The sequence below is a fragment of the Budorcas taxicolor genome, chromosome 11 (genome assembly GCF_023091745.1).
Source record: "Budorcas taxicolor isolate Tak-1 chromosome 11, Takin1.1, whole genome shotgun sequence".
NCBI classification, from domain to species: Eukaryota; Metazoa; Chordata; class Mammalia; order Artiodactyla; family Bovidae; genus Budorcas; species Budorcas taxicolor.
In genome coordinates, this window is record NC_068920.1 from 64,336,181 (window position 1) to 64,363,657 (window position 27,477).

Below are 27,477 nucleotides of genomic sequence, written 5' to 3' on the forward strand. Positions count from 1 at the left end.
CTCTCTCTCCTTGAAGCTTCTTGAGTATAAATTCTGTGCCCTCAGTGTCTTGTTACCTAATCTTAAAATTTGTTGTTGTTGTTTAGTTGCTAATTGTACTTGACTCTTTGTGATCTCACGGACTGTAGCTCACCAGGCTCCTTCTTTCCATGGGATTTCCTAGGCAGGAATACTGGAGTGAGTTGTCATTTCCTTCTCCAGATCTTAATATTACATATTTCATATTAGGAATTGTTTTTGTTGAAGTGAAGCATCTTTGCAACAAGGCACCCACCAGTGGAGGCCATGTTGCATGAGGTCCTTGTTTTCTTATTGCATCACTATTTGAATTCATATACCTTTTCTACCTGTGTGTCTCAGACTGACCTCCTTTGTTTTCTGTAGGTTTTAACGGAATTTAGTTTGTTTTGCTCTAAATAAAATAATATTGGTAGATGAGGATATAGGGGGATGGAACCAGAAACGAAACCAGGGATGTAAAAGATGGTGAGCAGGTTTGGTTCTGGATTTGGGGGCTGTTCTATGTGTTTTATTTACTCAGTCATTCCTAATTTATTTAGATTTGGATGTGTGGTCATGAGTTGCTGAAAGCAGTCACACTTTTTGCATCTTTGTTTCCCCTCGATGAAAGTTCCTTTCAACTCTAAAATTCCTACTTTTCCAAGTAAAGCTGCAAAGATTTCCAAAGATTTAGGTTTTACTGATAATCAAGTAATAATATTTTTCTCTTTTAAGTTCTTTTCATTTTATAAGTAACTCCATTTAGATATTCACACAAACAAAAGAAACTTTGGTATCAACAAAAGTGAATTTCCTTTTCTTCTTTAGGGTTACTTGAACACAAGCATGAATTTCCTTTTCTTGATTACCTAGATTTTCTCCCTGGAGCTCTTCATTGCAACTCTTTCTGGGTTTGAGTGTAACTCACACTTTATTGAAGTAGATGCAGAGAGTCTGAATAAATATAACCCAAGTGTTGTCATGAAAGAACTTGTCAAGTGATTTTTTTTTCAGTGGGCTGCCAATGCATGAAAAATGCTAAAATGAAAAGAAAAAAATTTTTTCTGTAAGTGTATGTGGTAGATTTATTATTTTGCTCTTGAGTAACACTTGGGTCTCCTTTGTTTGCATTTAAGTGCCAAGGATGACATTGATCTTGATGCCTTGGCTGCAGAAATAGAAGGAGCTGGTGCTGCCAAGGAGCAAGAACCTCAAAAGGCAAAGGGGAAAAAGAAAAAGGAGAAAAAAAGACAAGACTTTGAGTAAGTAGACTTTAAATATATTTGATTTTTCTCAGTTTTGGTGCTAGATTTACTTATTAAACTGATTCAGTATCTCAAACTGTATTTTAACCCATTTCCAGTGAAGATGATATCCTGAAGGAACTGGAAGAATTGTCTTGGGAAGCTCAAGGCATCAAAGGTGACAGAGAGCCTGCTGCGGTAAAGGTGAAATACAGATCACTGTTACTTGTTCATGCTTCTTGGTAGCTCCATTTTTAGGTACTGCCTTTGGAAATTTTTGAGCAATGTATGTATGTTGGTTAGAAGTGTCTAGCTGATACCAAAGGGGGAAAACAGTTTCTAGGAAAGCAATAATAAATTTTGAAGTCTTTCACAGATATAAAGATACTTTATTTGGGAATCTAAAGCTGTTTCACTTTATATTGCCAGTTTATAAAATTGATAATTTGGAAATACAGCATTTCACAACTCTACCTGCATTTTCCATATTATTTCCTTTCCATCCTTTGAAATTGGATAAGCCTCAGAGTAATGAGACAGGGGTAGATATTTTTTCTTTGAATTTTCCCTGTAGGTTTTTTATGCCATGTGAGGAAGGTAGTGAGGTGGACTAGTGATTAATGTCTGCTTCAGAGTGCCTGGGTTCTGAAACTTACAGTGACTGTGAGATGTGCTTGAGTCCTAGGCCAGCTGCTGGTACTTAGTCGAGTTTTATATTCTTGCAAAAGAACCATATTTTAAAATTCTTTTGATAGTTTTTTCCATGTGTACTTAATGAAGTACATGACTTTGAACAGCTTCAGTTATTAAAAGAAAGAAAATATAATGCTGTTAATATTTCTAACAGTGGACATGTTTTAGCCAACAGAAAATAATGAAGATGAACCCATCTCAAAACAAGATAAGAAAAAGAAAGGACAGAAAGGCAAAAAACAGAGTTTTGAAGATAATGATAGTGAAGAATTGGATGAAAAAGATTCAAAGTCAAAAAAGACTGCAAAACCCAAAGTGGAAATGTACTCTGGGAGTGATGATGATGATGATTTTAATAAACTATCCAAAAAAGCGAAGGGGAAAGCTCAGAAATCAAATAAGAAGCGTGATGCATCAGAAGAGGATGAGGATAACAGTAAAAGAATTAAAGAGCGCATGAGAGCACATTCTTCTGGTGAAAGTGGTGATGAATCAGATGAATTTTTGCAATCCAGGAAAGGACAGAAAAAAAATCAGAAAAACAAACCAGGTCCTACTGTTGAGAGCGGAAATGAAGATGACGACTCCTCCTTCAAAATTAAGACAGTGGCTCAAAAGAAGGCAGAAAAGAAAGAGCGTGAGAGAAAAAAACGGGATGAAGAAAAGGCAAAACTGCGGAAGCTGAAAGAAAAAGAAGAGCTGGAGTCTGGTAAAAAGGATCAGGGTAAACCAAAAGAATCTCAGAGGAAACCTGAGGAGGAAGCTCTGAAATCCAAAGTGACACTTGACTCTGGAGCAGCTCCTGCCTCTGAAGAGAAAGGAGAGGGTCCCGCAGGCACAGAAGGTTGGTAATAATATTGACAGAAGGGCCAGAGGCTTGGATTCATAATTAGTTCCTTTGTTTATTTGCTGCGCTGGGTTTTCTTTGCTACGCACAGACTTTCTGTAGTTGCGACGAGCCGGGGATACTCCCTTACTTGCGGTGTGTGGGCCTCTCATTCTGGTGGCTTCTCTTGTTGCAGAGCACAGGGGGTCCTAGGAGCTTGGGCTCAGTGGTGGTGGAACATGGGCTCAGTTGCCTTGCAGCATGTGGGATCTTCCTGGGCCAGGGATTGAACCCTGTCCCCTGCATTGGAAGAAGATTCTTAAACACTGGACCACTGGGGAAGTCTCCAGTTAATCTAAATTTTGATTGTTATGCTCCAAAGTCATTTTGTTATTTGTCCTTGGTTATAAAGGTACTGAGTTGTAAGATGCTTAAAAAACAAATTAGTCTAAGTACTCGTTTTAAATTGATTTTTGTTGCTAAACATGTATGTAGCATAAAATCTTTCAAATGAATTGTACACAAACTAGGATTTTCATGGAATTTCATTTTGGAAAACAATTTTTTGCTGCTGATGAATACTGGAAGTTGCTTAATGAAAAATATATTGTTCCTTTTGATAACTCAGTGTGAGATGATACCTGAATTCTCTCCTGTTATTAAAAACCTAATTCAGGTTTTTAAATGAAAATGAAATGGATAAGCAATATACTAAAATTAGTTAATATCTTTTAAGCAATAGTGAGCCATGTTTTTGTACCAGAACCAATTAACAAAAAAAAGCTATCTAGTTAAACTTCCCCCTCTTATTCAGAATGAAAACAAAGATCAAATGATTTACATAATTTTTCTTTTAGACTGGAAAGTTTTTAATGGGAAAATCGGCATAGCTTTGTAACCTCTCAAATTCTTATTGTCTGGACATCTTTGAGGAGAACCATCATGTATGTAACTTCAGAATCTTTAATTCTTCAGTATAATGCTAAAGAGTTCTTGGGACATATTTGTATTTTTGTGTTTTATCCTAATATCTGTCCCCTTAAGGTAGGCTTCTTATCATCTCCACCTTACAGAAGCATTAGGTACAGTGTATCTTCTCCCTTCTGACAGCATCCTCCTGTCTTCTCGAATCCCTTAGGATAACTCAGAGTAACACCAACATCATAGGCGTCTAAGGAAGCCAGCTGGGTTGTTCTGAGATGCACTGGCTACTCCCAAGTGCTCAGGAGGCCTTGATGCCTAAAGACCTTAGTCTGCTGCTGGCCCATTGTAGTCCCTGGATTCTAGGGTTTGCTCACCCCTGTTGTAGGAAATACTTTTAAAAATACTCTGCCTCTTTTTTTGGTAGATGACAATGAAGGAGACAAAAAGAAAAAAGATAAGAAGAAAAAGAAAGGAGAAAAGGAAGAAAAGGAGAAAGAAAAGAAGAAAGGACCTAGCAAAGCCACAGTTAAGGCTATGCAGGAAGCTCTGGCTAAGCTTAAAGAAGAGGAGGAAAGACAGAAGAGAGAGGAGGAGGAACGGATAAAACGGCTGGAAGAGCTAGAAGCCAAGCGTAAAGAAGAGGTGTGTTTTTGTGAAGTTGCTGACATTGATACTGTTTTACTTAAATCCTCTTCTCATAACACATCTCTAGCTTTCTAACTGTAAAACTTTCTTAGTTGCGTGGTAGTTCAGTTACATTATTGTTCAGATATAGACAATTAGATAAGTGCAGAAAATCCTGCCTTATTTCCTCGGGTACGGACAGGAGTTGCTTTTGCATCATTACCACACATAGTCTACCCTCGCGTGATACTAATTATACTCATTATGTACATTTAAAATACTTTCATTTGGAAGTTTCTAACATAATACTCTGTATGTATCTCAAGAGCTTTGTTAGAAATTTGGGGTGTTTGCTTTTAAATTTTGTAGTTTGTTAATCTAATACAATTTTGTCTGCTATGTTTTCTTTTATAGGAAAGATTGGAACAAGAAAAAAGAGAAAGGAAAAAGCAAAAAGAAAAGGAAAGGAAAGAACGCTTGAAAAAAGAGGGGAAACTTTTAACTAAATCCCAGAGAGAAGCCAGAGCCAGAGCCGAAGCGACCCTTAAACTTCTACAAGCTCAGGGTAGGTGGTGTTCTTAATTAACCGAACAGTCCAGAGAGTTCTCTCAAGCAGTTATCTCTGTAGTGGTCAAAAGGAGAATTGAATTGAGACAGAAGGAGAATTTCTGTGAACAGGCTATGAAAAAGTCCAATAGTGTAAGTAGGTGAGATAATTTCATTATTTCAGGAGATGAACTCTATACTGTGATAAATTTGCATGTAAATGATAGTATGTCTGTAAATGAAAATACAGAACAGTGAAATGAGTCCCCATGTATGCATCACTGAGTTTTAACACTTAGCGTTCTTGTTTTGGTCCCCTCCCACTCCACCACCACCATCCCAGAGTATTTTAAAGTGAATTCCAGAAGTCAGTATTATTCTACTCACAGTTTACTTTAATATGTGTCTTTAACAGAGAAGGAGATTTTCCTTTTTAACATAGTATAGTATGTATTACTATATTTAACAAAATTCCTTGATTTCTTGATTTTATCCATGTGTGTTTTTTTTCACTTATCTCCAAAACATTGGTTATAATTGATTTGTTCAAAGCAGGATCCAGATTAGATTCAAGTATTGCATTTGGTTGATGTGATTTGGTTAATTTGCTTGATACTACTTCCACCCCCTGTTTTTGGGATGGATTTATTTATTTGTTCAAGATACTGGATTTTTCTTTCTAGCATTTCCCCTGTTCTGAATTTGTCTAATTACGTCTGCTGGTGTTGGCTGATTTCTCTATACCTTATACTTTTTTAGATCTAGCAGTTTGGCTGCTCCTTAGCAGTGCTGTGTAGCACCCAGTGCCTCATGTGAGTAGGCATATCATCTGGTTGTCTTGCTTCTAATGATGTCAGGATTGATCAGTGAGTTTAACCTTTGGTAGCCTTGTCCATTACAGAAACATCTAATAATTTAAATTCCAATTGGTGATCATTGCTTGTATCCTGTATTACGAATTGCAGAATTGTGATAGGAAAACCAGGAAATATGCTTAATTCTTTCCCTTTCTTTACTGATTTACAAAATAATAATTTGTTGTCTCCACAACTTCCAAAGCTAACCAATGAGTTTAATTTTGTTTTGGATGTAGAACACTTCATCTTAATGGAATTTTATATAATTGATGTTTTCATCTCCTGAAGTTATTTACATTTTGGATGTTCTAATAGATGCTATTTTGGCTAGGAGGAGATCAGTCACGTTGGTCCCTATGACTTTTTCATTTGACTGCAGTGTTCTTGGGCCCTTCCTTGCTTTCTGACACCACGAGATAGCTCAGGCTCACCTTGTACATTTTCTACTCTAGACCTTGAAATCAGCCGTTTACCCAAGGAAATTGGTTCCTTTTAGTTTAGATTTCATAATATGAACATTTCATTAATTGTGTCTTTGACAGGTAAGATGATTTAAAATAGTGTCTTTGCTCCGTTGAGAAGAATGTTTTGGGATTTCTCTTTATGTCCTGTCCCTGCATTCCACAGGTTTTATAGTAATTTTGGTGCTTATGCTATAATTAAAATAATAGCTATCATTTATTAATGTATTTAGTATAGAACTGATGCTATTTTTGACATTATTTCTTCATAAAAGTCTACATTTCCATCATATAGATGAAAAAATGGAGACTCCGGAAACTTGAACAGCTTGCCTGAGGTCCTGGAGCTGAGATTTAACTTATCTGTGGGACTTCCTCTGTGTTATGTTCAGGTGGAAGCAGTAAATTTAGAGAAACACAGGACTGAGATTTCAGAAAGTTTTATTTTTAACTAGGGATATAGCTTTTTAAAAAATGAAACTAAAGGACAGATTCAAGTACAACTAGCAAATCCAAATATTGGATTTGACCAATGGCAGTTGACAGACTGGAAGCTCTCATGGAGAAGTTAGGATGGGGCCATACAGAGAGTAGTATGCTGGTCTCAGAAATGCTGTTTTATGGAGTAGTTTGACTTGCGTTTTATAAGATGAAAATTAAAATTATGAACTTGGCATCAGTCTTTAGGACAGGCTTGGAAGAGGTGGTGTCTCTTGTGGCATCTCTAGCCTCAGTCTCCTTTATTCTTCATAATGTTGCCCAGTGTTTGCCCTCTTACAGGCTCTGTATTGTCTGTTAATTAAAAAAATCCAAACTTCCTAGCCGGGCATTAAAGGTCCTCCACAAGTCTGCTCATTGAGTCACTTTAAGGAAGAAGTACTACATGTTATGTCTGACCATATCTTTTGAAGCCACCTTGTTAGATAAATATGATTTACTATGTTCATTACCTAGAATAATATATATAACTTATTCATTGAGCTAAAAAGTGTGTTCTTAGTGTATCTGCAGATATTTTCAGATAATGACATGAATTGTGTAGCAGGTTACCTTTTTGGTCTGTTCATAGCCTTTAGCCTGTAACTACTGAGCATATAGCAAGTACACATTCCTTAAAACACACAAACGACCAAAACCCAGATACATAACCTGGATAGTCCTGTATCTATTTAAAAATAGACTCGTATCTATTTACATTTTAGCTCAGTTAAAAATTTCCAATAAAGGAAACTTTATGCCTCTATGATTTCACTTGGGGATTCTAACAAATATTTAGGGAAGAAATATTGCCAGTTATGAACATTATCTTCCAGAATCACCCAACTCATGAGGACAGCATTATCCTTATGTCATAATGAAACAAAGACATTACAAGAAAGATCAATAGCCCTCATGAACAGAGATGCAGATTTCTCAGCAGAGTATTAGCACTGTGATTCCAGCAATGCAGTTGTCCTTTGTGCAATCTAGGAGTCGGGGGCAGCTCTCCATGCAGTCACCAATTTGTGGACATTTATAGTTGGCCTTCTGTATCCGTGGTCTGTATCCACATACTGAACCAGTAGTGGATCTTGTGGTACTGTAGTATTTAGTGAAAAAATGTGAGTCCAAGTATCCGTGTAGTTCAAACCTGTGTTATTCAAGGGTCAACTATATAAACATACTTATGTGCATATATTTATGTGTATATTTAGGGACAGTCTGTTATGACCAAGTCGATTTTATCCTGGTAGTGCAGAGGTGTTCAGTATTTTAAAATCAAGAAATAGTTCACCATATTAATAGACTAAAGAAAATCTATATGATCGTCTCAATATACAGAAGAATCATTTCAAAAAATTCAGTATTCATATATAATAAGGATCCACAAACTGGGGATAGAAGAGAACTTCCTTCCCTGATATAAGATATTTACCAAAAAAAAAAATGCAATTATTACACTTACTTTCAAATGACTGAATACTAATAAACTCTAATATTGTGATTAAGGCAAGGGTATGCGCTCTCATCATAGTCATTCCGCATTGGTCTGGAATGTCGTGATTCAGGCAATTAGGCAAAAAATAAGGCCTGCAGATTGGAAAGAAATAAATTGTTTATTCACAGATGCCAGTTGTCTTTATAGAAAATTCCATGGAATCTATCCCCCACAAAATGCTATAGCTAGTAAGTGAGGTTAAGAAGATTATAGATAGGCCAGTATGCAAATATCAACTGTATTTCTATATGCTAGCAATTAGCCTCGGAGAAGGCAATGGCACCCCACTCCAGTATTCTTGCCTGGAAAATCCCATGGATGGAGGAGCCTGGTGGGCTGCAGTCCATGGGGTCACTGAGGGTCAGACACAACTGAGCAACTTCACTTTCACTTTTCACTTTCATGCATTGGAGAAGGAAATGGCAACCCACTCCAGTGTTCTTGCCTGGAGAATCCCAGGGATCGGGGAGCCTGGTGGGCCGCTGTCTGTGGGGTCGTACAGAGTCGGACACGACTGAAGTGACTTAGCAGCAGCGGCAGCAGCAGCAATTAGTCTATAAATACTAACATATAAAATTAACAGTACTATTTATAGTGGTACCCCCATAAAAGAAAGTGAAATACTTAGTTAGAATTCTAGTATTTGTGGAATCTGAATGCTGAAAACTGTAATTTACAAACGCTGATGAAAATAATCAAAGGCCTGTGTAAATAGAGAGATGCTGCTTTTGTGGAGTCAAAGGCGTGATATTGTTAAGATACCAGTTCTCCCAAACTGATTCGTAGATTCAGTGCAATCCCCATCAGAATTACGGCAGACTGTTCTGTGGCTGTCTGTCAGCTGTTTCTAAAATGTATGCGAAAAGATAAAGGAATTAGAACAACGAAAGTATTTTTGAAAGAACTGTGGAAGACTCAATATCCAATTTCAAGACTGACTGTAAAAATACAACAATCACAGTGTGATACTGGTTACGGGGTAAACGAATAGGTCAACAGAACAGAACAGTCTCTCTGGTCAGGTTTTCTTTGTGTCATCAGTTCAGTTCAGTCGCTCAGTCGTGTCCCGACTATTTGTGACCCCATGGATTGCAGCACGCCAGGCCTCACTGTCCATCACCAACTCCTGGAGTCTACTCAGAATTATGTCCATTGAGTTGGTGATGCCATCCAACCACCTCATCCTGTCATCCCCTCTCCCGCCTTCAATCTTTGCCAGCATCAGGATCTTTTCAAATGAGTCAGCTCTTTGTATCAGGTGGCCAAACTATTGGGAGTTTCAGCTTCAACGTCAGTCCTTCCAGTGAATATTCAGGACTGATATCCTTTAGGATGGACTGTTTGGATCTCCTTGCAGTCCAAGGAACTCTCAAGAGTCTCCAGCACCACAGTTCAAAAGCATCAATTCTTCAGTGCTCAGTTTTCTTTATACTCCAACTCTCACATCCATACATGACTCTAGAAAAACCATAGCTTTGACTAGATGGACTATTGTTCGCAAAGTAATGTCTCTGCTTTTTAATATGCTGTCTAGGTTGGTCATAACTTTTCTTCCAAGGAGCAGGCGTTTTTTAACTTCATGGCTGCAGTCACCATCTGCAGTGATTTTGGAGCCCCCGAAAATAAAGTCTCTCACTGTTTACCCTGTTTCCCCATCTATTTGCCATGAAATGGTGGGACCAGATGTCATGATCTTAGTTTTCTGAATGTTGAGCTTTAAGCCAACTTTTTTACTCTCCTCTTTCACTTTCATCAAGAGGCTTTTTAGTTCTTTGCTTCTGCCATAAGGATGGTGTCATCTGCATACCTGAGGTTATTGCTGTTTCTCCTGGCAAACTTGATTCCAGCTTGTGCTTCTTCCAGCCCAGTGTTTCTCATGATGTCCTCAGCATATAAGTTAAATAAGCAGGGTGACAGTATACAGCCTTGATGTATTCCTTTTCCTATATGGAACCAGTCTGTTGTTCCATGTCCAGTTCTAACTGTTGCTTCCTGACCTGCATACAGGTTTCTCAAGAGATAGGTCACGTGGTCTGGTATTCCCATCTCTTTAAGAATTTTCCACAGTTTGTGGTGGTCCACACAGTCAAAGGCTTTGGTGTAATTAATAAAGCAGAAATAGATGGTTTTTTTGGAACTCTCGCTTTTTTGATGATCCAGCGGATGTTGGCAATTTGATCTCTGGTTCCTCTGCCTGGAACTGTGAACCTTTGTTCATGGTTCACATACTGTTGAAGCTTGGCTTGGAGAATTTTGAGCATTGCTTTACTAGCGTGTGAGATGAATGCAGTTGTGCGAGAGTTTCAGCATTCTTTGGCATTGTCTTTCCTTGGGATTGAAATGAAAACTGACCTTTTCCAGTCCTGTGGCTACTGCTGAGTTTTCCAAATTTGCTGGCATATTGAGTGGTACTTTCACAGCACCATCTTTTAGGATTTGAGATAGCTCAACTGGAATTCCATCACCTCCACTAGCTTTGCTTGTAGTGATGCTTCCTAAGGCCCACTTGACTTCACATTCCAGGATGTCTGGCTCTAGATGAGTGATCATACATGATTATCTGGGTCGTGAAGATCTTGTTCGTATAGTTCTTCTGTGTATTCTTGCCATCTGTTCTTAATATCGTCGTCTTCTTTTAGGTCTGTACCATTTTTGTCCTTTATTGTGCCCGTCTTTGCGTGATTTGTTCCTTTGATATCTAATTTTCCTGAAGAGATCTCTAGTCTTTCCCATTCTGTTGTTTTCCTCTATTTCTTTCCACTGATCACTGAGGAAGGCTTTCTTAATCTCTCCTTGCTATTCTTTGCAATTCTACATTCAAATGGATATATCTTTCCTTTTTTCCTTTGCTTTTCCCTTCTCTTCTTTTCACAGCTATTTGTAAGGCCTCCTCAGACAGTCATTTTGCTTTTTTGCATTTCTTTGTGTCATAGGAAAAGACAATTCAGTAGATGAAATATGGTGTTTGCTACAAGTGATAGTGGAATAATTAGACATTTATGTGCAAAAAATAAAACGAAAAACCTAGCCCTCAATCCCACTCATTATATAGAATTTAACTTGTAATGGATTGTAGATCTAAATGTGAAGAACTTTCAGAGGAAAACAGAGAAGCTCTTTATGAGTTTGTGCTAGGCAGGGAGTGCTTAGGTTCAACTTCATAAGCATAATCCATGAAAGGGAAAAAAATGATAAAATTGAGGAAGTCCATTTAACAAATTCTGCCGTTCAAAAGACACCATTGAGAGAATATCAAAGATAATACCTAAAAATCACACATCTGAAAATTGTGTGTGTGTGTATATAAAGATAACTCAGAATTCAACAAGAAAAACAATCCTGTTTGAAAAGTGGCAAACGGTTGAAGAGACCCTTCACTGAGATACTGTAAGCACATGGAAGGAATGCTCGGCACCATGGTGGTGGTTCAGTCGCTCAGTCGTGTCCGACCCTTGAGACCCCGTGGGCTGTAGCCTGCCAGGCTCCTCTGTGTATGGAATTCTCCAGGCAAGAGTACTGGGGTCAGTTGCCATTTTCTTCCGTGGGATCTTCCCGACCCAGGAATCCAACCCTGGTCTCCTGCATTGCGGGCAGATTCTTTCCTGACTGAGCTACGAGGGAAGCCATTAGGAAATTCAAATTAAGTCCATTGTGAGGTATCACTACATATTTATTAGAATATGTAAATTAAAAAAACCCAGCATTTTTCTTTACCAAATGCTGGCAAGAGCAGTTGAAACTCTCATGTGCTACTGGTGAGAATGCAGAATTGTAAAGCCACTACAGTTGGCAGTTTCTTACAAATTTAAATAACAGTTTACCTCTGAACAGCATGGATTTGAATTATGAGGGTTCTTTTCAATAATAAATACTACAGCACACGATTTGTGATTGGTTAAATCCAATAATTTGGAAACCATGTATATGGAGGGCTGACTATAGGTTATATGCAGATTTTCAGCTACATGGAGGGTTGGCAGCCCAGAACTACATGTTTTTCAACGGTCAGCTGTACGTATTTAATGTCCCATCCACTCCACAATGTGTATCCCAGAGAAACGTTCACACAGAAATCTGCGTGCAAATGTTGAGAGCAGCTTTATTCATAATGTCAAAAACTAGAAATAACTCAGATGTCCTTTAGCTGTCTATTGAATAAATGGACTGTGGTCTATTTATTGGACTACTGTTCACCGTAAGAAGAAACGAAGTATTGATACATATAGTAACGAGGATGATTCAGATCCATTATGATGATAGCCAGACTGTAAAGTTTTATTTCTGTGGCTTTTTGGAAAGAGAACATCTTAAGGGATGGAGAACAGATCAGTGGTTGCCAGGGACTTAAGAATGTGAACAGGGTTTAACCTCCCTGAGCAGCCCGGGGTGATGGAACTGTTACACATCTTCATTATGATGGTAATTGTGTAACTGCAAGCAATTGTCAAGAGTCAAAGAGCTAGACACCAAAATGATGGATTTTTAATGCATGTTTAAAATACCTTATGTTGAAAAGAAGGTTTTCCATGAATGTTCTTTATTATTTTAGGGTATGTATCTCTGAGGTGAATAAAATGTTACCTTCTTAAATAGTATATCTTAGGTGACAAGCAAGTAGTATAAACCCTGAAATTTTCCAATTTTATCCCTCAGGTGTTGAAGTGCCATCAAAAGACTCTTTGCCAAAGAAGAGGCCAATTTATGAAGATAAAAAGAAGAAAAAACCACCACAGCAGATGGAAAATAAAGGTTTGCATACAAAACCTGTGATTTAGAAACAGTTTTGGTTGCCTTTCCCCCTATAACCTTAAAAGCTGAAGTCTTTTAAAAAGAAGTCAAACCAGAATTGCATATTGAAACCAACTTCCGGTACCTTGTTTCATATTAATATCATTCTCCAGTGATTCAAATGACAGGTTAATGGAAAAATACATCTGTTTGTAAAATCTGGGTGCTATGCTATGAATAACTGTTCTTGACTGAAAAAGCATGACTATTTTTTTTTTTGCTATTTCATTCTCAACCTTCTGTAATTTTGTATTCTAGTCTTGTCGGAAAGAAAAACTGGTTTCCTGTTTGTAAAAAACCATAGCTGGTATTAAATGTTTTGTAAACCTACTAAAGAATTTAGATTGTACTACTGGTGTTTATTCAGTAGTTAACAGAGTATCCTAACAGGAAATGCACTGGAAAGGATTGTTAAGTTGGTTTCTGTTCCTTTGATCAGTTTCTGAACCGGTGGAGTTAAGTGCTGCTGTAGAAGCTGTGGAGCAAGGAGTACCCGAAAAAGAAGAGACACCGCCTCCTGTTGAACCAGGCCAGTAGTGCTCATGTGTCTTCAGTTGTCTTGGTCGTCACTAGTTTGGGGATACCAGATGTCTGGCAGAATGGCCTTCTAACTTTGTAGTTCTTTCTTTAAATTGTTTCATTTTCTCTGAAAAAATCATAGGGGTGAGACTTGAATCACTTTTGTTCTTTACAGTAGTGTTGGAAGTGGTATTTGGATTTTCTCTAATGTTTTTATTTGTGGGTCAGAATTCTTAGGTGGTGCCAAAAAGACCTAAAGTTCTTTGTTTAAATCCTTTGGAAGCAAATTGGAAGCACTTTTGATTAGAGCTTTTATTAAGAATTATAAGAATTGACATTTTAAAATCTTTAGAGGTCAGCTTCTGTTTACTAAATTAGTAAGAGGATCCAGTTTACTCATTCTGTGTGTGTATTTTGAGATTGGAGAACATCTCTGGGTTTTTTTTTTTTTCTTTAAACATTGTTCTAATTCGTGAAACTAGGTGTTGCTAGGAGAGCCAGAGGCTGGCTAAATTGTATGATAGGTAAAATCAGGAGAATCTCCGGTGTTTACAGATAGGAGTAGGAGTTGCTTTAGAGAATGTTAAGACTGACCCAGACTGAGGAGAGTTTGGGGGAGAATGGATTCATGTATATGTATGGCCGAGTTCTTTTGCTGTCCTCTTGAAACTGTCACAACATCATTAATTGGCTGTACCCCAATACAAAACAAATTTTTTTTTTTTTCAAGATTGACCCATATTTGTGAATACTGGGTTGGCCAATAAATTCATTCAGGGTTTGTTTTAAGATGGTACAGAAAACCCCAAATGAACCTTTTGGCTAACCCAGTATTACTGATCCTTTTTTTCTTCCCCTCCTATTCTCAATGTAAAAGGATCTGTTTTCCTCAGCCTGCCTCAGCTTAACCTGATGAGATCAAAGACATTCATGTTGATAGACTTAATGGGAACTCGCTACTTTAGGTGGTAATTTGTAGCAGTGGAAAGAGTTACTAATTTAGAAGGAGTTTAGGGTTCATGTTTCTGACTCATTCCCTCCTCCTCAGGAAAATGTATCCAGGCTTGTTGGCAAATAGTAATTATGACAGGGAAACAAATACCCCATGTTCCACCCTCATCTTCCTTTCATTTGAGAATGATTTTGCTTGATTAGATGTAAGTAAAAAGAGTCATTTTTGTTAATAAGGAGAGTTTATAGTCTTTGAATTCAAAATTAAACCTTTCTGGCCGTTTTTGGGTTGGAAGCACAACATGCTGTTCTTACTTTCAGCTGGAATAGAAGTGTAGATTTGTACCTCCAACTATGTAATTTAAGTAGTATTTGTATGTATTTGAAGAGGTTAAAGCTAAATAAACAATATATTCTTATGTATATAGTTTGAAGATCAAAAAGAAGATATATGTGAAATTCCATTTGTCCTCGAGAACTGAATGCCATCATGTACCCTTTTCAAGATCTAAAGGAATATTTCAATGAGTTGCTAATATTTTGGACATGACTTAGCGACTGAACAGCAATATTTTACCTCAGATATGAAATCTGGGTTAAGTTTAATATATTGTATGCAAAACATGAGGAAATTGTGAAGCATTTAGTGACAGTAAAGGATTTAACCTGCTAGGTATGTTGAAAAATAGTTGCAAAGAATGAAATGATATAAATACTTCTTTTTATAACTGAAGCATTTTTTAAATGTCAATATAGTTTTCTACATTTTTTTTTCTAAAAGCAATTTTAAATGTCTAGATCTAATTTTTATGTCCTTAATGAAAACTTTAATCCACAGAAGAGGAAGAAGAAACAGAGGATGCTGGGTTGGATGACTGGGAAGCTATGGCTAGTGATGAGGAGAGAGAAACAGGTGAGTAGCTCGTAAGCATGCGCTGAGAAGTCCATTGGCTATTGGTGATGTGTCTGTGTTTAAAGGAGCAGTCTCTTGATCATGAAAGCTGCATGAGCATGCCTGGAGATAGAGGACAGTCTGGCTCTTTCCATTGCCATGATCTCTAAATCCTCCTGGGGATCCTGATTTTATTGATAAATGGTTTTTCAGAAAGTGATTTGTAAGGTAGTTGCCTAGGATTTAGAATGCATTTTTTCCCAGAATGGTGATTTTTACAAATGAGAATAGGTTATTAAAGCTCTTTAACTTAGAATAAATACAAAGATAATACAAACAAGATAGTAGAGTTCCTCCTAATCACCATGAATAAAAGATGATTTTCCTAGTCATTTCTTCCTGGAGTCTTTTTTAGGGTTTTATTTGCTGGCTTTCTCCTAACTTTTTGAAGTGAATATTTGGCTCCTTGTTTTTTCAGTCTTTTTTTAAAATGATGTATTTTTCTCTAAGCCTGGCTTTAGCCAAATTCTCTAAGTTCTGATATATTGATATTTTAGAATTTCTATTTTGATATTTTAGCCTGTAATTTATTTAGAAGTTTATTTCTTAATTTATGAAAATGAGGACTTTACATATCTTTGTTATTTCATTGTGATCAGGAAAACACGTGTTTCTATCCTTTGAATTGTGTTGACTTAATTTACAACCCAACAAATGGTTTGTTATTTTACGTATTTCATGTGACTGGAAAGAGTTTATATTCAGCATTTGTTGAGTGCTTTGCTATCTATATTTAGGTTGCTGATTATTTTGTTCAGCTTCTGAGTTGTTTTTTTTTTTTCTGGTGTACTTTTCTCTCTTTTGCTGAGAGTGGTATACTTATATCTCCCATTGTGCTTATAGATTGTCTTTTTCTCTGAGAGTTATATTAATTTTTGCTCTATGTATTTTTGTGCTGTATTATTAAATGAATGTAATCTTACATCTTTCTGATGAATTGACCGTTTTATCTCTTATTTCTAGTAATGTCTTTTTCCTTAAAGTCCACTTTCTCTGTTGTTAATGTAGCTATACCAGCTTTAATTTACTTGATTTTTTTCTGTCTGTATTACACTTTCTATATCCTTACACAGCATATAGTTGAGGTTTTCAAATCTAGTTTGTCACTTAGCCCATTACATCTAGAATTTAATACAGTTATTGAAGTTTAGTGATTTTATATTTATCATCTTACTCTTATTTGTTCTATTTCTTTTTCTCTCCTTTCTAACTATCTTTTGGATTATTTGATTTTTTTTTAAATTCCATTTTATGCCCTTTCATGAGCTTGGATGTTTTGTACTTTTCTCCTTACTTTTGGTGGTTACTCTAGACAGTGTTAACATTGACTTCTGAACTATCAATGTCTGTTACCTTCTTTCCAGGCAAGATAAAAGACCATAGAATACATAAATTACATTTGAACAGTTCTCAGCTTATATATACCATTGTTCTCATTTACTTTAATTCTCTCTTTTAAACCCCAGAAGCTTTAAAACACACACATACAACAATGGGTATACATTGACATTTACTCACATTCTTAGCTTTTGTGGTGCTTCTTTCCTTCCTCAATTTGTTACCTTCTATTGGGGTCATTTCTTCCAGCCTGAAGAGTATCTTTTAGAATTCCCTTCAATGTGAATCTGCTACAGAGACTGTCCGTATTTGCTTTTCTGAAACAGCTTTATCTCATCTTCATTCTTTTTTAAAAAAATTTATTTAGTTGTGGCTGTGCTGGGTTTCCATTGCTACGTGGGCTTTTCTCTAGTTAGCGTTAAGTAGGGGCTAACTCTCTAGTTGGTGGTACACAGGCTTCTCATCGTGGTGCCTTCTGTTGCAGAACATGGGCTCCAGGGCATGGGGGCTTTAGTACTTGGGGCTTCTGGTCCTTAGAGCACAGGCTTGATAGTTGTAGCACACAGGCTTGGTTGCTCTGCCGCATGTGGGATCTTCCTCAATCAGGGATCGAACTTATGTCTCCTGCTTTGGCAGGCAGATTCTTCATCACTGAGCCACCAGGGAATCCCTCATCTTCATTCTTGAAGGTGACATACTAAATGAGAAATTCTTTGTTGTAATTTGATTAATGCTTTGATGATGCTAGTCCCCGGTCTTGGCTTTTATTGTTTCTGTTTAAAAGTCAGGTATCACCCTAAAGTTTCCATATGTCTTTGTTTTCATCAGTTTTATTATGATACAACCCAGTTTGTTTTTATTTTCTCCTGAGTTGTTTGAAACTGTAGAAATAATTTGATGGAAAAGTTGGTGTTTTCTTACTCCAGAGAGAATTTATATGTACATCTACCAGGAGTCTGAGTGAACTAGCAATATAGAATCATCTTATTCCCCATTTGGAATTTAGAGAACCTGGAGGTGATCTGCCAGTAATGGGGAGATCCTGTTTATCCTGTTACTTCCACAGAGTTTTTCAGTATTTCACCCCACAGTAAGAGCACTACTCAGTGTCCGTCTACCTTGCCCCCCTGAAATCCTTGGTAGGCCTGAACTCCCAGTGCCTGGACCCTTGAGCATTGAGGGGCCTTTAAGAGCACTACATAGCCTTTCAGCTGCTTCCTCCAGGGTCCGCAGATGACCCTGGTGGGGAGGAAGTACTGAACATTGTGCTCCCCTCCCTGGGTTCTGTCCTCTCTGGGACAGTGTATCCTGGCCAGTGATGTTTTCCTTTATTTATTAGCTTAAGTATGGTTAATGCATTAAGTTTTTACTGTTAAAAGGCAATCTTTACTGTAGTATGTAGACAAAACTTTGCATTTATGATGTATGAAAACATTAATTTTGAATTATATAGTAAAATGTTACTGCCTTATTTAGTACCCTTTCAGTATTATTTTGCCTTTAAGGTCTCTGTCTTGATAGAAATCTCATTTTTATCTTTGGTTTACTTCAAAATGTCTTTTCCTAAAAGAAGAAAACACAGTGCATATAGAAGTAAAAGAAAACCCTGAAGAGGAGGAGGAGGAGGAAGAGGAGGAGGAGGAGGAGGAAGAAGAGAGTGAAGACGAAGAGGAGGAGGAAGGAGACAGTGAAGGCAGCGAAGGTGAAGAAGATGATGGAAAGGTGTCAGATGAGAAGGACGCTGGGAAGACATTGGATAAAAAGCTGAGCAAAGACGCGAGCTCAGAATCTGAGGATGACTCTGACGACGATCGAACTAAAGAAGAACGGGCTTATGACAAAGCAAAACGGAGGATTGAGGTATTCATTTTTCCTCTTCTCTACTCCTTTCCTCCCCCTTCCTCTGTGATCATTAGAACTTTACAACAAAGGCTTCTATTGAGGAGCAATTGAAAAAACAGTCTTGGATTGGTATCTGTTCAGTTTTTGTGATGCTGAGACAGAATAGGTCCTTGACACTGGTCTAACCCAAGGACCTCACTGTTTGCTAAGATGGAATTGTGGCTGCCTTATCAGTTTTTTCTTTTTTTAATCCAAATTTTAGTGTGCTCTTTGAGAGATTTTTTTATAGGTTTACAGAGGTATCTGAGCTTATGCGCTCTAATTGACTGTTTGCCTTATGTGTTCAGTCATTCTGACGCATGTGGTCCCTCTAGTCTAAATCAGGTGGGTTAAGGAGGCTTCTGTTTGGTCCAGTTCACATACCCTGCCTCTTCCTGTTTTCCCTTCTTAATGCAGTAGACCTCTACTGCTGCTCCTCCTAGACTTCAGCAGGTAGTTTTCTCTAGTTATGTCAGCTTAGCATAAATAATGCACTAAAAACTAATAGGCTTTGAGGAGGCTAAACTGTTTTAAAACTAAAAATTGTTTTTAGCTTTCTTTAATTTTTTCATGTGCAATTCTAGCTTTCAGTTTGTGAATACCTCTGTGTCAGTATTTCCCTTTTCCTTCTGTAAAGTTTAGTAAGGAATACATTTTCCAAATTTCTAAAGGACTAACAAAGTCTGTTACTGTAAATTGGGGTTTCTTAGCCTCAGCAGTATTGACGTTTTTGGGCCTAAGAATTGTCTGCTGTGGGGGACTGTCCTCTTCATTTTAGGATGTTGAGCAGTATCTCTGATCACCCTCTAAATCCCCTCCCTTCTCCTGCTTGTGTCTCTGCTTCTTCCCACAGCACCTGCCTCAGCTAGACATTGTGTACTGTGCTTGATGATTTATAGACAGAATGGGTATAATCAGAAAGGAAGAGTTCCCTATTATCTCATTCCCTAGTGAGACAGAAGAACTACCCTTGGCAGTGAATGGTTATGAACCTCATGATTTAAAAAAAAAATTAATTAAAATTAAGTAATAAATTTAGTGGATGCATTTCTTCCCGCCCAACCCCCCCGCCATTTAACAATATGCAGTGGTCGTCTTTAGCTCAACAATTAAAAAAAAGTCTTTTGGCTGCACTGGGTATTCGTTGCTGTGCTCAGGCTATCTCTAGTTGCAGTTCATGGGCTCATCAGTTGTAGCTCATGGGCTTAGTTGCTTTGCGCCATGTGGGATCTTCCTGGACCCGGGACCGAACCTGTGTCTCCTGCACTGTATGGCAGATTCTTAACCACTAGACCAGCAGGGAAGTCCTAGCTCAACAATTTTTAAACAGCTTGGTTGAGATGTGATTTACATACTGTAAAATTGACCCATTTTAAGTTTACAATTCAGTGACATTTTGTAAATTTACAGAGTTGTGCAGCCACTCCCACAACTCAACTTTTAGAATATGTTCATCACCCCAGAAAGATCCTTGTGCCAATCTGCAGTCATTACCCATTCCTGCCCCCAAGCAACTGCTCATCTGTTTCCTGTCTCAGGAAAGCATCTTCTCCAGAAACTTCATCATACATGCAGCTTTATATTTTGTGGTCTTTTGTGTCTGGCTTCTTTCACTTAAGCCTGTTCATCTGTGTTGCTGTTCTGTCAGTACTGTGTTCCTTTTAACTGAGAGTAGTGTTCTGTTACATATAGATATGCCACATTTATGTGTGTCCATTCACCAGGTAAAGAACATTAGAATGTTTCCACTTTTTGTCATTTGTATTTCTGTTACAAAACGGTCTCATATGAGTCTGTGGATGGAAATATATTTTTACTACTTTTGAATAAAAACAATTTTTAGGAGTGAATTTTTTTTAATCGTAGAAATTTAGCAGCGTCTAAGAGTGAGACACCAAGACCCAGTTGTGGATGTGACTGGTGATAGAAGCAACGTCCGATGCTGTAAAGAGCAATATTGCATAGGAACCTGGAATGTCAGGTCCATGAATCGAGGCAAATTGGAAGTCGTCAAATAGGAGATGGCAAGAGTGAATGTCGATATTCTAGGAATCAGCGAACTAAAATGGACTGGAAAGGGTGAATTTAACTCAGATGACCATTATATCTACTATTGTGCACAGGAATCCCTTAGAAGAACTGGAATAGCCATCATGGTCAACAAAAGAGCCTGAAATGCAGTACTTGGATGCAATCTCAAAAATGACAGAATGATCTCTGTTCGTTTCCAAGGCAAACAATTCAGTATCACGATAATCCAAGCCTATGTCCCAACCAGTAACACTGAAGAAGCTGAAGTTGAACAGTTCTATGAAGACCTACAAGACCTTCTAGAACTAACACCCCAAAAAGATGTCCTTTTCATTGTAGGGGACTGGAATGCAAAAGTAGGAAGTCAGGAAACACCTGGGGTAGCAGGCAAATTTGGCCTTGGAGTACAGAATGAAGCAGGGCAAAGGTTAATAGAGTTTTGCCAAGAGAATGCACTGGTCATAGCAAACACCCTCTTCCAACAACACAAGAGAAGACTCTACACATGGACATCACCAGATGGTCAACACCAAAATCAGATTGATTATATTCTTTGCAGCCAAAGATGGAGAAGCTCTATACAGTCGGCAAAAACAAGACTGGGAGCTGACTGTGGCTCAGATCATGAACTTCTTATTGCCAAATTCAGACTTAAATTGAAGAAAGTAGGGAAAACCACTAGACCATTCAGGTATGACCTAAATCAAATCCCTCATGATTATACAGTGGAAGTGAGAAACAGATTTAAGGGACTAGATCTGATAGAGTGCCTGATGAACTGTAGAATGAGGTTCGTGACATTGTACAGGAGACAGGGATCAAGACCATCCTCATGGAAAAGAAATGAAAAAAGCAAAATGGCTGTCTGAGGAGGCCTTACAAATAGCTGTGAAAAGAAGAGAAGCAAAAAGCAAAGGAGAAAAGGAAAGATACAAGCATCTGAATGCAGACTTCCAAAGAATAGCAAGGAGAGATAAGAAAGCCTTCCTCAGCGATCATTGCAAAGAAATAGAGGAAAAGAACAGAATGGGAAAGACTAGAGATCTCTTGAAGAAAATTAGAGATACCAAGGTGCCGGGGTCCAGCCCTGGTGGATCCAGGGAATTCAAAGGGTGGACGATTGATTTAGAGAGAGAGAGAGAAGGAAAGAATGTTGTAGATAAGAAAATAGAGGAGAGAAGAAAAGAGGCTGATGTTCCTTTGTTTATACAGAAAATCAGTAAAGTCTCAAGACAAGAGACTTGCACCATCTACGTAAGGCCACAGGTGCCCTCCCAGTCTCCCAAGGGAGTGAAGGCATAGGGCGCCTTCCTGTTCAGGTCTTAGAAACCCAGGCAAATAAGTAGACACGGCGGACCTCTGTATTCCAGATGGGAACTAGCCTGAAAGAGAGAGTAAGAGAGGAGAGAGTGATTGACACAGGGAGAGACCAAGCTGTTTCGGTGAGCGAGGCCCCAGTAACTTTATTTTTTAAAAGGACTTTTATACCTTTACCACAAATGATGATGTGTACATTATCTTCTGGCCTTGGAGGCCTGTGAAACATTTTAAGACCCTCTTTTGATAAAGACTGCTCAACCAGAAAACTTATTTTCCCTTGAAATGTTTTTTCTTTATATTTCTAATCTGTGTCAGCCTCAGAAAGTATCAAACAAAGTTACATTTTCAGGAAGCAGAGGTGCAGTGAGTTACAGCAAAGAAAGGACCAATTAGCTCAACAGTCTGGTATGGTCAGTTTCAAGGCTACACTTGTTTTTTCTTACAGTCTAACTATGTTAAGGAATGTGCTCCCAGGTGCACAGTGGATAAGAGATATGGGAACTTAGCAACAAGCATTGGCTCAACAGTGAAATCTTACACCAGCACTACTCTAATAACTTTGAACTCTTTGAAAGGCTGTATGTTTTTAGGCTTCCCATGCCTCTCACAGTTGGGGGGCTGTAAACAATCACATGCATAGTTGTAAAAGTCCAGGTAAGGCAAATTAGAGAGCCATCAGAGGGGTTTGAGCTGAAACACTCCTTAAGTTAACTTTTTCCAGAGAGTGTCAGAAGAGTGGAAAAGCACAGTACAATAAAATCAGGCTGGCTCTGTTTTTTTTTTTTTTTGGGGGGGGGGGGGAGGGTTAGATGTTCAGGAAAACTCAGGGGGAACCCCTGAAGCCAGATCACACTTTTGCGTTTTGTCAGGCTTCCTTCCTCATGACCTTTGCCATGGGCGGGATTCCTCACGCTGGCTCCCGGCACCAAGGGAACATTTCATGCAAAGATGGGCTCGATAAAGGACAGAAATGGTATGGACCTAACAGAAGCAGAAGATATTAAGAAGAGGTGGCAAGAATACACAAAAGAACTGTACAGAAAAGAGCTTCATGACCCAGATAATCATGATGGTGTGTTCACTCACCTGGAGCCAGACCTGGAATGTGAAGTCAAGCGGGCTTTAGAAAGCATTACTGCGAACAAAGCTAGTGGAGGTGATGGAATTCCAGTGGAGCTCTTTCAAATCCTGAAAGATGTTGCTGTGAAAGTGCTGCACTCAATATGCCAGCAAATTTGGAAAACTCAGCAGTGGCCATAGGACTGGAAAAGGTCAGTTTTCATTCCAATCCCAAAGAAAGGCAATGTCAAAGAATGCTCAAACTACCACACAATTGCACTCATCTCACACGCTAGTAAAGTAATGCTCAAAATTCTCCAAGCCAGGCTTCAGCAATACGTGAACCGTGAACTTCCAGATGTTCAAGCTGGTTTTAGAAAAGGCAGAGGAACCAGAGATCAAATTGCCAACATCCGCTGGATCATGGAAAAAGCAAGAGTGTTCCAGAAAAACATCTATTTCTGCTTTATTAACTACACCAAAGCCTTTGACTTTGTGGATCACAATAAACTGGAAAATTCTGAAAGATGGGAATACCAGACCACCTGACCTGCCTCTTGAGAAACCTATATGCAGGTCAGGAAGCAACAGTTAGAACCGGTCATGGAACAACAGACTGGTTCCAAATAGGAAGAGTACATCAAGGCTGTATATTGTCACCCTGCTTATTTAACTTATATGCAGAGTCCATCATGAGAAACGCTGGGCTGGAAGAACCGCAAGCTGGAATCAGGATTGCTGGGAGAAATATCAGTTACCTCAGATTTGCAGATGACACCATCCTTATGGCAGAAACTGAAGAGGAACTAAAGAGCCACTTGATGAAAGTGAAAGAGGGGAGTGAAAAAGTTGGCTTAAAGCTCAACATTCAGGAAACTAAGATCATGGCATCTGGTCCCATCACTTCATGGGAAATCGATGGGGAAACTGTGGAAAGAGTGTCAGACTTTATTTTTTGGGGCTCAGAAATCACTGCAGATGGTGATTGTAGCCATGAAATTAAAAGATGCTTACTCCTTGGAAGGAAGGTTATGACCAACCTAGATAGCACATTGAAAAGCAGAGATATTACTTTGTCAACAAAGGTCTGTCTAGTCAAGGCTATGGTGTTTCCAGTGGTCACATATGGATGTGAGAGTTGGAGTGTGAAGAAAGCTGAGCGCCGAAGAATTGATGATTTTGAACTGTGGTGTTGGGGAAGACTCTTGAGAATCCCTTGGACTGCAAGGAGATCCAACCAGTCCATCCTAAAGGAGATCAGTCCAGAGTGTTCATTGCAAGGACTGATGCTGAAGCTGAAACTCCAGTACTTTGGCCGCCTCATTCGAAGAGTTGACTCATTGGAAAAGACCGTGATGCTGGGAGGGATTGGGGGCAGGAGGAGAAGGGGACGACAGAAGATGAGATGGCTGAATGGCATCACTGACTCGATGGACATGAGTTTGAGTGAGCTCCGGGAGTTGGTGATGGACAGGGAGGCCTGGCGTGCTGCGATTCATGGGGTCGCAAAGAGTCGGACATGACTGAGCAACTGAATTGAACTGAAGAGTGAAATTGCTAACTCATGTAACTGCATTTTCAATGTGGCTCTACAATTAAAGATTTTAACCACTTGAGGGTTCTAGTTTCTCTACATCCTAATACTTGTCATTGTCTGCTTTCCCATTATAACTGTGAAGCAGTGTGTCTAACTATGGTTTTAATTTGCATTTCCATGATGTTAATCATTTCTTTGTATGCTGTTTGGCCGTTCCTATAGTCTTAATTGTTGAAGTATCTATTCAAACGTTTGTTCATTTTTAAATTTTGGAATTTGTCTTTTTATTATTGTGTCGTAAGAGTAGTTCTTTTCATTTTTAGCAGTTTCTTTTTGAAATGCATACATTTTAAAGTTTGATAACATCTAATTTATTAAGTTTTTCTTTTACTAGAGCGTAAATTATTCTTCTTGTGTTGTATTGAAGAAATCTTTGTTGAAACCACGATCATGAATAGTTTGTTCTGTGATTTTCTTTTACAGATTTATACTTTTTCTTCCTTGTATCGTTATGATCTATTTTAAGTTAATTTTTATGTAGGGTGTAATGTAAGGATTTAGGTCATTTTTTAAATGATAACCAGCACCGTTGGTTTAAAAGACGACTCTTGCCCTCTTTGTGTTGCCTTCTCATCTTTGACAAATCAAATGGCCAGAATTGTGAGGGTTTGCTTTTGGACTTTCAGTTCTGTTTCATTCATCTGTACGTCTTGTCTTATGTCAGTACCACACTTTCTTGATTACTATAGTTTTTATGATAAGTTTTGAAGTTGGGTAATGTAAGTCTTCCAACATTGTTCCTCCTTTTTTAGATTGTTTCAATTTCCTAGGTCACTTGTTTTTCCATATAGTGTTTAGAATCAGCTTATTAGTTTTTGCAAAAGTCTTCTCACACTTTTGATAGGGACTGCATTGAATCTGTAGATCAGTTTTAGGGAGAATTAGGAAATGGCAATTCACTCCAGTACTATTGCCTGGAAAATCCCCTGGACAGAGAAGCGTGGTAGGCTATAGTCCATGGGGTCGCGAAGAGTCGGACACGACTGAGTGACTTCACTCACTCACTCACCATGTTATTAATACTGAATTTGCCCATCCATGGAAATAGCTGTCTCTCCATTTATTTAGATCCTTTGAAACTTCATCCAGCAGTGTTTTGTAGTTTCCAGAGTATAGGATTTATTTTTCTTTTGTTAAACTTATTGTCCCATATATTTTTTTGATGCTCTTGTGAGCAGAGTCACTATTTAATCTTCCATTGTTAGTACAAAGAAATGCAGTTGATTTTTATAGATTGATCTTACATGCTGCACTACACTGAAATATTTTTACTCCAGGAATTCTTTATAGATTGTAACTAAGCTCATGATGTTTGCTTTTGAGTCATACTTTTTTTAAGATTTTTATTTATTAGTTTTGGCTGTGCTGGGTCTTCACTGCTGCACACACAGTTTCTCTAGTTGCAGCCAGCAGGGGCTGCTCTCTTGTTGCAGTGCACAGCCTTGTCCTTGCAGTGGCTTCTCTCGTGGAGCAGGAGCTCTGGGCACATGGGCCCAGTAGTTGTGGCATGTGGGCTCTCGAGCCCCAGCTCAGTAGTTGTGGGGCATGGTCTTAGTTGCTCTACAATACGTGGAATCTTCCTGGACCAAGGATCGAACCCTTGTCCCCTGCATCGACTGGTGGATTCTTAATCACTAGACCACCGAGGAAAGTATGAGTCATAAATACTGTAAAGCTGTTGTGTACTGCTGTTTGCTAGTAAACAACTGCATCTCTCTTTTGGCATTCCAAAGTATTTTTTCATTACAGTTTGTATAGAAAGATTCAGTGTCTGATGCTAGAAATGAGAGCATTCTTACAAAAATGGTTTTTAGATGGAAAATAGTTTTGTAAGTGACACTACTTCAGACTTTGTGGAAGTCCTCCTTCATTTGCATGCCAGCTTTCCTTGAAAGGCTATCATTTTGAAGAGGAACTGCTGCCTTGTGTTTTTGTTTGGTTCTCAGAAACTGACGTATTTAGAATTAAATGCTTCAGTAAACACACTGTGGTTCAAAAGGCTTTCTCTTGCTTAGATTTACCTTAGGAAGGTGAGAAGTGTCATCTGGGTGTCTTAGTCTGAAGCTGGCAGTAGCTGTGTACATTTGTACACTGGATACAGTTTTGAAATATTTTGCTTTAAAATTTTTAACAATTTGAAGTGAAATTTTTTTGAATGCTAGTGTATACTTCTTTTTATATAAACTTCCCCCCCACAGGGCTTCGCTGGTGGGTCAGCAGTAAAGAATCCACCTGCACTGCAGGAGACATAGGTTCAATCTCTGGTTTGGGAAGATCCCCTGGAGAAGGAAACGGATATCCACTCCAGTATTCCTGCATGGGAAATCCCATGGACAGAGGAGCCTGGTGGGCTACAGTCCACAGGGTCATAAAGAGCTGGACATGACTTAGCAACTAGACAACAGAAAAACAACATAAGTTAGAGGTTTTACTATATAGTAAGTGTGAACGAAATATTCATTATACTCCATTAAATTAACCATGTACAAAAGTGTTCAGAAAGTTTGAGCAAATATTTTACATCATTCTAATCCATATTAGCAGTGCTGCTCTGAAATCTAAACAGGTGTCTCCTTGCTCAAAGGTTGTAAAGTTCACATTGTAAAATGCAATTACATGTAGTTAAATCAGCAAACAGCTTGTATGCAGATTGTGGCATTCTCTTGCAAAGGCAAACTAAAGGAAAATGGTAGTGAAGGTTTGAAATATTTAATTTTGTGTGTGTGGTTTTTTTTGTTGTTGTTCCTAGAAACGGCGACTTGAACACAGTAAAAATGTAAATACAGAGAAGCTGAGAGCTCCTGTTATTTGTGTGCTTGGACATGTGGATACAGGGAAGACAAAAATTCTGGATAAGGTAAGAGAATGTTGTGTGCATTGATATATAA

The 27,477-nt window shown here is 38.3% G+C and overlaps 1 protein-coding gene across 2 annotated transcripts in view; it reads left to right on the top strand.

The window, feature by feature from the left end:
- The window catches only part of EIF5B (eukaryotic translation initiation factor 5B), a 73,593-nt gene that overhangs the window by 23,469 nt on the left and 22,647 nt on the right, over nt 1–27,477 (top strand). The window contains exons 2-11 of one of the 2 annotated variants that reach the window (XM_052649667.1): nt 1,137–1,262; nt 1,364–1,448; nt 2,106–2,781; nt 4,112–4,329; nt 4,726–4,876; nt 12,807–12,902; nt 13,381–13,470; nt 15,250–15,324; nt 18,272–18,561; nt 27,339–27,446. In XM_052649667.1, the coding sequence (XP_052505627.1) occupies nt 1,137–1,262; nt 1,364–1,448; nt 2,106–2,781; nt 4,112–4,329; nt 4,726–4,876; nt 12,807–12,902; nt 13,381–13,470; nt 15,250–15,324; nt 18,272–18,561; nt 27,339–27,446 (1,915 nt within the window). The remainder of the gene's footprint in view (nt 1–1,136; nt 1,263–1,363; nt 1,449–2,105; nt 2,782–4,111; nt 4,330–4,725; nt 4,877–12,806; nt 12,903–13,380; nt 13,471–15,249; nt 15,325–18,271; nt 18,562–27,338; nt 27,447–27,477) is intronic. The other variant, XM_052649668.1, reaches the window with a different exon arrangement.